This window comes from Vitis riparia, chromosome 19, assembly GCF_004353265.1.
Source record: "Vitis riparia cultivar Riparia Gloire de Montpellier isolate 1030 chromosome 19, EGFV_Vit.rip_1.0, whole genome shotgun sequence".
Classification (NCBI taxonomy): Eukaryota; Viridiplantae; Streptophyta; class Magnoliopsida; order Vitales; family Vitaceae; genus Vitis; species Vitis riparia.
This window is the reverse complement of record NC_048449.1, coordinates 14,476,840-14,486,558: the sequence shown is the minus strand read 5'-3', so window position 1 is coordinate 14,486,558 and position 9,719 is coordinate 14,476,840. Positions and strand designations below refer to the sequence as shown.

The following is a 9,719-nucleotide window of genomic DNA, read 5'->3' as shown; positions in this document are numbered from 1 at the left end:
AATTTTTGAAGTTTCATTGTGTTCTTTGGTATTTTGATTTACCATGAACTTTTCTTACCTATCAAAAAAAAAAAAAAAAAAAGGCTGGGCTAGAAATTCATAGACATCAACTTGCTTGAATCCATGATAGAAAACCCTATCAAAGCTAAAGGTAAAAATCCTCTCCCTTCTCATCCTACCATTCATCAATTCAATTATTATAATGATTTTTTTCATGAATAAATGAACAGAAACAGATAAGTAGCAATTTTTAGTGAAAGATAACCTTGAAAATGGAAGTTTCTGTATCTAGGCTTTGGACAAAAACAGTATCACCATGATCTCTTCTCTCTTTTGAACTTAAAGGTCTAAATCATGCATAGACTGTTATGTGCGACATATTTTTATGGTGCCAAAAACCTTTATCTTCCAAGAATTAGTGCATAACTATCATGAAATTCAGCAAAATAGAGTATGACTTAATCCACCTGAAAATTCTAGAACTAGAGCTTTGTTTTGTCATTGAGGCATTTTCTAATTCATTACTGAAAATTTTACATTATTATTTATTAGTACAGTATCAACTATCACACAAACTTGTGTTTGTCACTTAGAAGGTTTGAAACCTCTAATTGGTGATACACTCCTTGTTGCAGGGACACTTTTCTTTGCCATGAGCAATGTTGGTGAGGTGGGTAAATATCAATACACTTGAATATGATTGTCACATCATTTGGGGGCTTTTGACTCTGGAAGATTTCTGATTAATGTCATTAAATTTTTTCTTTTTCTTTTGAAACAATATGCCCCTTGAAGACTTGCTTTGAATAAATAAGATTTTTACTTGTTTAGCATTGTCTATTGTTGTCTTATTATATTAGGGAGAAGAAAAAATTACACCTTGATTCCCTTATTCTCCTTTTCAATTCTATCCAGTCAACAACCTAAACAATTTATCATCTTTGAAAACTTGAAGACTTTCTACTTCTAGCTTTATCTTGCAGAAGGACAATGATTCCTGATCTATCTGAATGAGGTTTAACACCAAGAACCAGATTAGGCCTTGGACAACTCAGATGGAAATTAAATCTTGTCTGCATCACTGCTCCATCTCCAAATTGACTTGAGCTTTTCTTATTTACTGACATTCTATTTTTGTACAGATTTATATACACTGGATCTGTAGAAATTATATTGGATATTGCACAAGATCTCCTCATAGCTACTGATCAGTATCTCTTGCAGGGATAAAGCATCCCTGTGAGTGTACCATTGCCCATGTGAGTTAAGGAGCTCGATTTTTTGGATATGAATTCCTTTACTGCTTTGAATCATATTGTGGACACCTGGTGACTCTTTTATTTTTATTTTCAAGGATATATCACTAGAAAATGTTTCAAGAATGCATGAGCTTTCAGAAGCCTTCCATGCTATTTCCTTAAGACACACATGCCTCATGTCTATCTTGGAGCAGTTTAGTAAACTGAGTTCTAGGGCCGAGTATGTGATGCTCTCTCTCTCTCTCTCTCTCAATCTATTTATATCTGCCATTTCTACTAATAGCTTACTAAGGAAGAAGTTGGAAATACTTTTGGAGTTGTAGGAAGTCTCAATGGAGGCAATTGCCTGGTTGTCCACTCTAAATGAATACCCAACTAACCGAAGCAAAAGGAGGATAGTGCAATGCTAGAAAAAAAAAACTATTTTTAAGTTCAGTGGTCATTTTAGCTCAACATTGGTCTATCACTGGTAGAAACATGCCTCCGAAAATCATGATTTTCCATTGTTAAAAAAAGCCTAACCCACATAATTCGAGGCTATAATACAACTGACATTTGATTCTTGATCTCTAGCTAAATATATTGTATAGAAAGTGGTAGAAAATAAGGCTGCAGGTTGCTTTCAGAAAATTGGCTGCAGGTTATACATGCTTCATCATGTACTAGAAAAATAAGGCACTAGTAACATATTGATACACTCTGCTCAATTTCTTTTTGTTTTTTTAAAATAGATACTTCTATTTTTATTTTTGTTGTTATCATGAAATGTAGGTTATTTACTTTTAACTTTGGGTATAAATATATAAAAGGAAATCTATAAGTTGTACCTAATCTTACAGAACTGTAATTTAACTAATACATCATTATTGGGATTGTCTTAATTTTCTGTTCTTTTTCCTTTCTCTGTTTGAGAACAAGGTTGAAGGTCATTCTGTCCATGATCTTGCTGAGATAGTTGCCCACCTATCTTCATACTTGAAGCATGCTTGACCTAAGTCACATGGAAAAAAATCAGGACAATAAACCTGGATTCTAACACTTCCTCAGTCCAATAAAAAATGAGAGCTTCTCTAATTGGCTCTATCATGTTACTCTGCATGCCAATAAAGTTTCTGCTTTCCCTTTTGATTAGTTACAGAAAATAATAATAATAATAATAATAATAATAATAATAATAATAATAAAATTAATTGTAGGGATGGTTCTATCACTAAATCTTTCTGGTTCCAGCTAAACACATACCACAACTACCATGGATTTAGAAAACCATTAGGATTGGAGAGGTGGCAGAGCTGCCTCCTTCAACATTATTATTAGCAGCACTGGTGCTGCAAAGGTATTAAAAGGACCTGTATCCATGGATTCAAAACCAATCTTTTGGGTTGTCATGAGCCACATTCAGTTGATGCACTACAGCCAAATCTATGATTCTGTCTTCTCTAGTTGATTTTCTTTGCTGGGAAAGGCAAAGGAATTATTCTGCAAATACCACATTCTAATAGAATGGATGTAGAGCATATGGAAGGGTGGGATTTAATTATATTGTTGATCAAAATATAAATGTCTTTCTTCTTATAAAGATTATTATTTTTTTCCAACAACCAAGGGTGTTTGATTTTTCTTTTTTTCCTTAATTCATATCAATCCCAGTTGAAAGGCACGATGAGTACAGAAGAAACTCAAATTTTATAAAGGAATTCATTTTCCTTGGTGGATGTTTTCCTTCATTCATTAGAGTGACAATGTCCATACTGTTGCATCAAGACACTGGTAAAAGCTAATACAATGATTTGGAATTAATCATCTTTCTTCCACTTTCTGAAAAAAATTAATCTAAGAGAGTTGTGTAAATGCAGTATATTACTGACAAGAGTAGCATTTTGCCATTTTTTTTCATGATGGGATTCTATGCAGAAGAATTAGTGACTTAAATGGAGAGGGTTCCACTTTTCCAACCCTAAGAAGCATGAAAAGAATGTACAGGTTTTAAGTGGTATTTATGATTAACAAAATGCTCTAAAGCAAAGTAATTCACACTCTCTAGCACTAGTACTTACATGGACTTAGTTTATGTTGCAGGATGTTGAGGGGTTGTAATATCTCAGGATCAATCCCCACATATATAGTAGAGATGACAGAATTGAGATTTTTGTAACTCTACCATGCATTTCTTTTCCTCTTTCTTTTTCTTTTATGGCAAATTTGTTGTCCCTAAATGGTTGGAGTAGTGGATTATGTCAAGTATTATTAGCTTTCTACAGTAAGAACTTGTATTGTGGGCTACCATGTAAGGGGCTTCCTCTTCTTGTTCCTTCCCCTTACCTTGACCTTTAATCATTAAGGCAAATTGTGCCTTTTTTTTTTCTACATTTTTATTTTTACATATGAAGGTAGAAAAAGTAGGAAAGACAAATATTTTACAATATGGGCCAAAGCTATATTGGGAGACTGTATGTTGATGGAAATTACCAGCTCCTTTGGGTCTAAACTATATTTTTATCTTTTGACTCCTTAGTTGGAAGCTCTTTTTTCTCTGTCCCTTTTGCGAAGGGATCCTTTCCTCTTGTAATTCATCTCCCCCTCTTATTGAATTTGTTGGGTGGTTTTTCTGTGCCAAAATACTTTTGTGAGATTAAATTGGCCCTCAAATGATAATATACACACCCTGACTTTATTATTATTAAGAATGGGGATAAATGGCTGATCTAAGGGTCAGTAATTCTATGTCTATCAATGAGTTATGCCTCTTTTCTTTACCCCTCTATCTTCAGACTAATGACCTTTTATCTATTGAGATTTATATTGCACCAAATTCAATTAAGCCATCATTTGGCTGAACTTCTAATTTGGTGCTTTATTATGACATTTGTACTGTTGTTTACTCACAGAGATCTCAGCTTCAACAAGTTGAACAGAGAGATTCCAAATCTTGATGGCCTAACAAACGTGGAGGTCATGTAAGAAACAGAAACTTAGGACATGTGTAATTGTAATGCATAGAAGTCTTCCCTATCTATGTTGTGTCTATCATAAAAATTGATAGAGGGGTTAAAACTATACACTATTAGTTCATTCTTATAATTGTTCTGGGGTCATACATTTGCCTGGTTATGAGTAGCAGGTATACTCACTTGCCCCCAGCTATATGGGTTATGGAGTTGGCCACAAGTCTGGTGCATTAAGAGACTGCATCACTTGGGGCAAGGGCTTTCAATACCTATGGGGATTACCCTTGTGAAAATTTCAATTTTTTCTCCATCTTCTCCTGCAGAACATTTTGAGATAATAACAAAAGTTGCATTAGTGGTCTAGTGGTAAAATAGTACCCTGCCATGGTTCATAACTAGGTTTAATTCCCTATCAGTGCATTATTATTTAATAGTTCTTTCTACATCTACATTCATTTTCTTTAATAGGTCTTTCTACATCTACATTCATTATTATTTTGTGCTCCCCATGTTCTGTTACGTTGGAAAGCTCTAATAATAAACCATTTTTGCGTGCCGATTAGGTGTCTGACAGGCAACCGGCTTAATGGAAATATTCCAGATGGAATCAAGGGAAGGCAGAGTCGCACGTATGTTTTTCATCCAGCATCTTGAGTTAATTTTGCTTGAGATTTGATGTCCATCTTTTGTTATCTATTACCTTTGTTTTTATCTACCAAACCATACATAGGTAATGTTGTACACATGCATACACATGAACTCCCCTGTATGAACACATTCATCTCTGACCTCTATGGAGTTTGATTGCTGATTCTATTCTTGCTATTTGCATCCCTCTATCTGCAATGGGTCAAAGAAATGTTCTCATTAGAAAAGCTCCTAACTACTTGTTAGCTATTAGTTGCAAATTAGATTAAATTCCGCATACAATCTTCTTTAGCACTTATAACTTATACAATTCTTTCATAGTGTTTTGTATATTAGCTTTCATGGAGTTATATTGTGTTTAAAGAGTCATATATGTTTTTGCAGTGAAATAGATCTTTCTTACAGTAACTTCTCTGAGCAATCTGCACTACCTTCTTGTCGAGATAGCTTGCAAGAACTATTTCTTAGTAAACTAAACCTTGTCGAGCTTTAGGCGCAGTTTTTCTTTCATTCACTGTCTACATTAAATTATCTTCTTTTTTGTTTCATTAGGAACCTGTTCAGAAGCTTTTCTGAGGAGGGGAACTTGTAAGCTTTTTACTTTATAATTTGTGTGTGTAGGGAAGCAATTTGTATATGTTTTATCTTGCACAACATTGATTCTTTTCTTTTCTTTTCTTTCTTTTTTGGACCAATGCTACATTAATTCAGAGAACTTGGTGGGTGCCTGGAAAACTACCTTGTCAAAAAAGTGAGTACATAAAATGTGAGGTGAATTTCTCAGTTATTTTATCCTAGATGATTGGGACTTATCTTTGGTATTGAAATGAAATTATATCATCTCATCAAGGACATAAAATTTAGTTTTATTTATTTATATATTTATATATTTATTTATGTTTAATATAACTGATCACCGTTGATAACTTTTCTGTTTTCTTAAGATCGTTATTCATTGCATATAAATTGTGGTGGAGAGAAATCTACTGTTGGAAATGTTGTTTATAAAGGGGATCAATATGAAGGAGGTGCAGAAAAATTTCATCCTATGATTGATTATTGGGGATTTAGTAGCACTAGACACTTCTGGGATCATAACAGAACCATAAATGATTACATAACACAAAATGTATCCGTACTTGGAATAAACCACTCTGGGTTGTACACCAGAGCACGACTTTCTCCTCTATCTTTTACTTACTATGGGCGCTGCTTAGCAGATGGGAACTATACAGTAAAAATTCACTTTGCAGAGATAATTATCAGAGGCAATAAATCCTTTCATAGCCTTGGCAGACAGATTTTTAATGTTTATATTCAGGTACTCATAATAGGAAAAATTAGATTGGTGCTTGGTTTGTTATAGAAGGTTAGTTGATTTAATTAGTTAATTGTAGGGAAAGTTGGAATAGGAGGATTTTGATATTGTACAAGCAGCACAAGGGGTTGAAAAGGTAGTTGTAAAAGAATTTAAAGCAGTTGTGAAAAATAAAACTTTAGAGGTCCGCTTTCATTGGGCTGGCAAGGGGACAACAGCTATACCAAGCAGAGGAACTTATGGTCCTCTCATATCAGCTATTTCTGTGGAATCTTGTGAGTTTAGGCCTTATTCATTCCTAGTGAAATATCGTAGTCTTTCTCTTTCATAGTTAAGTTGGATGTGCCTTTTTGTTGCCCAACTTGTTCTGCTATGACAAATAACTATAAAGTTATTCTGTTAAATTATGAGATCAATAGTTTTGTAACCTCAAACAGTTATTTAACAACTTCATGAAAACCAGCTCAATTCCTCTATTTTATTTTATTTTTCTAACCAATTTACTCCCTGATATCTGCAATGCTAAAGAAATCTTATTATAGAAAACATTAATTGAATGGAATTGTGTGCTAAGCATAGCATTCAAGCTAACACTATTGTTTTTATTTTTGATATATTTCAAGCCTCTTTCTAATGGCAAAAAGAAGATACTCATTGCAGTTCTAGTTTCAGTATTGGTTTTCATTTTCACAATTTTGGGCCTTATTTTCTGGAAATGCTACTTTGGACAGAGAACATCAAGTGAACAAGGTAATGTAAATCTATGACACAAGCTTTGGTGTGACCATGTCAGAAGGATAATAAATAAGTATGTTTCCCAACTATTGCAGGAAGTAGGAAGAATTTGTGGCAACTTGAATATAATTATAAGTAGCCGATAAACTCAAACTGGCCATGACCTAAATAAAAAATAATCATTTGGAAAACATAAGAATACATTATCACCAGACACTCAAACATTGGAGGAAAAATTTCTTGGACAATGAGAGGTAAGAAGCATAAACTCTGCACCAAAATATGTATTATGTGCAGCAACTAGTTGAATCAAGAAGCCTTCCTCTTCCAGTAAACAGGTTTTTTGGGATATATATTACCAAAATGAAATATTTGATTAAAAGGATTTTGAGCACATGCCATTGGAAGAAGACAAATCAAAACCTAGCATCAGACATTATTTTCAAGTTATTTCATATTTATAGCTTGTTGGGTATTATAAATGAAAAGGTTTGCAATAGGTTTGGTGGAGTCAAATGTATTGTTTATATTATTGTTTTAATTCTATTTTCATATATCACGTGCTAATATGACAGCTTATTATCATGTTAGGTTTTAATGCATGACTTCATTATAAGATATAATGTCATGGCACCTACGCTTGGACTAGTCTCTTATTTACCCATATTGGAGACATACTTCATTAATAACCTAGCAAGGTATTAAGTTGTTCTTGCATTACCTCATTTGCAATTTATTTTTTTAATAATTGGTGTATTTTTTTCACGCTAACGAAAACCATAGTAAGGAGGTTGCAACTGGAACTCAAGTCTCGCATTGAGGAGTTTGAGAAGCTTGACAAATTCCATATGGAACAAATGGAAGAAGAGGTTACCGCAAGAAATGCCCACATACATCAACAAAAAGTTGGTAGCTTGGAATGTTTCATGGTAGCTAAGAGCAGTGCAGAAGAATTTTCAAAAACTGACATTGTTGAAGGTATGTGCATTAGTCCTTTGCTTCACTTGATTTGATATGCACTTTGATTCTATAGTTGCTTGATCTGTTCCTTGTGTCTTTTTGAAAATTTATTCACTTTCCAAGTTAGATTCAAATATCTATTTTATTCTCATTAGTCATTTTTCTAGTAATATTTATTTATTATAATATTGAAATTTCTATTTATAAAAGTTTATAGTAAAATATAAACAATTTATTTAGGAGGCGTTGGGATATACTTCTCAAAGAAAACATTTTTTTTTTCTCTTTTGGGTCCTTGGGCTATTTCGGATGAGGTTAAAAAAATAATTGGAAGGTCCAACTAAAAATACAAGCCCATTGGGTTCTTTCATTTCAACAACAAAAGACTGAAAATGCCCAACTAAAATGCAAGTCCATTGGGTACTTTCATTCTTTTGGTTGGATGTCTATTATGAAGAATTTAATTCTTAGCCCAACCTGGTCCAAATATTTTTAAGGGGTTCGGATTCGAGCTTCGTTTTTATTTGAGGTGAGGCTCAAAATTCAAGTTGGGCAAGCCAATGGCCGAATTTAGGTTAAAAATAAATTTGGCACAACCCAGGTACATGGTGATTAAATTTTTAGCTTAAATATCAATTACAATACTTTAACTTAAACAAATTGAAGGGAAAAAAAAAAGAAAAAAAAAAACCAATTTGTGTCCCATATTAAATTTTTCAAAAAATTATTTATATTTTAAATTATTATTTAATATAAAAAAATAATTAAAAACACCTAAGATTTATTCTAAAAATAATAATTTATTTTTAAAACAAAATTTTAAAAATAATAATTAAAAACATTTTTTATATTTTTTAAACAATTTTTAAAATTAAAATGAAATAAAAAATAATTTTTAGAAACACAAGTAGGAATTGTTTCCACCTATTTTTTTAAAATAAAAATAAGAATATGGGTATGTTTGATTATGTTTTTCAAAACTTGTTTTTAAGGTAAAGAATAAAAAATAGTTTTTAAAAGCAATTTTCAAAAAATATGCCAAACGGGTCCTAAGATTGCTTAATTTGGGTTCTTCTAAAAAAGATGAAAAATATTAAAATTTGGTTTTTAAATAATATAAAGATTTATTTAACTATAGGTTAAATTTCTTATCAAAATAAAAAATTATTTAAAATTTTAATATTCTTATTCCGGAGAACATGTTACAATGATAAATACTTAGATATTATTTTTCAAACTTATGGTAATTTTAAATAACAATTAACCAAATTCCTTAAACTACTTTCTAATTAAATTTCCCTTTAATTAATTAACAACGATTTTCTAAAAAAAAAATGGTAGTGATATTTATTTATTATAATATTAAAATTTTCATTTATAAAAGTTTATAGTAAAATATAAACAATTTATTTAGGAGGCGTTGGGATACACTTCTCAAAGAAAACATTTTTTTTTTCTTTTCGGTCCTTGAGGTGTTTAGGATGAGGTTAAAAAAATAATTGGAGGGTCCAAATAAAAATACAAGCATTGGGTCCTTTCATTTCAACAAATAGAAGATTGAAAAAACCTAACTAAAATGCCCCATTGGGTACTTTTATTCCCTTAGTTGAATGCCTATTATGAGGAATTTAATTTTTAGCCCAACTTGGCTCAGATACTTTTAAGGGGTTCAGGTTCGAGCTTTGCTTTTATTTGAGGTGAGGCCCAAAATTCAAGTTGGGCAAGTGAATGGGCTTCAGGTTAAAAATAAATTTGGCACAAATACATGGTGATTAAATTTTTAGCTTAAATATCAATTACAATACTTTAACTTAAACAAATTGAAGGAAAAAAAGAAAAAAGAAAAACCAA

At 32.0% G+C, this 9,719-nt stretch overlaps 2 protein-coding genes and 1 long non-coding RNA gene across 5 annotated transcripts in view; all 3 read left to right on the top strand.

Annotated features, from left to right (window-relative positions):
* The first annotated feature begins 586 nt into the window (after positions 1 to 586).
* Positions 587 to 2,926, top strand: LOC117909366. The gene is made up of 4 exons (XR_004650346.1): positions 587 to 670; positions 984 to 1,259; positions 1,355 to 1,479; positions 2,910 to 2,926. It is a non-coding gene; the product is annotated as an uncharacterized LOC117909366 (long non-coding RNA).
* Positions 2,927 to 3,382: 456 nt separating this feature from the next.
* Positions 3,383 to 5,711, top strand: LOC117909599 (receptor protein kinase CLAVATA1-like). The gene is made up of 5 exons (XM_034823669.1): positions 3,383 to 3,410; positions 4,148 to 4,216; positions 4,771 to 4,836; positions 5,408 to 5,443; positions 5,567 to 5,711. The coding sequence occupies exons 1-5, from the start codon at positions 3,391 to 3,393 to the stop codon at positions 5,616 to 5,618; spliced, it is 243 nt and encodes an 80-aa protein (XP_034679560.1). The 5' UTR covers positions 3,383 to 3,390; the 3' UTR covers positions 5,619 to 5,711.
* Positions 5,712 to 5,986: 275 nt separating this feature from the next.
* The window catches only part of LOC117908489 (mediator of RNA polymerase II transcription subunit 15a-like), a 63,657-nt gene continuing 59,924 nt past the window's right edge, over positions 5,987 to 9,719 (top strand). For all 3 annotated transcript variants that reach the window (XR_004650200.1, XR_004650198.1, XR_004650199.1), the window contains exons 1-3: positions 5,987 to 6,176; positions 6,253 to 6,448; positions 7,500 to 7,886. The gene's annotated coding sequence lies outside the window, so the exon portion shown is untranslated. The remainder of the gene's footprint in view (positions 6,177 to 6,252; positions 6,449 to 7,499; positions 7,887 to 9,719) is intronic.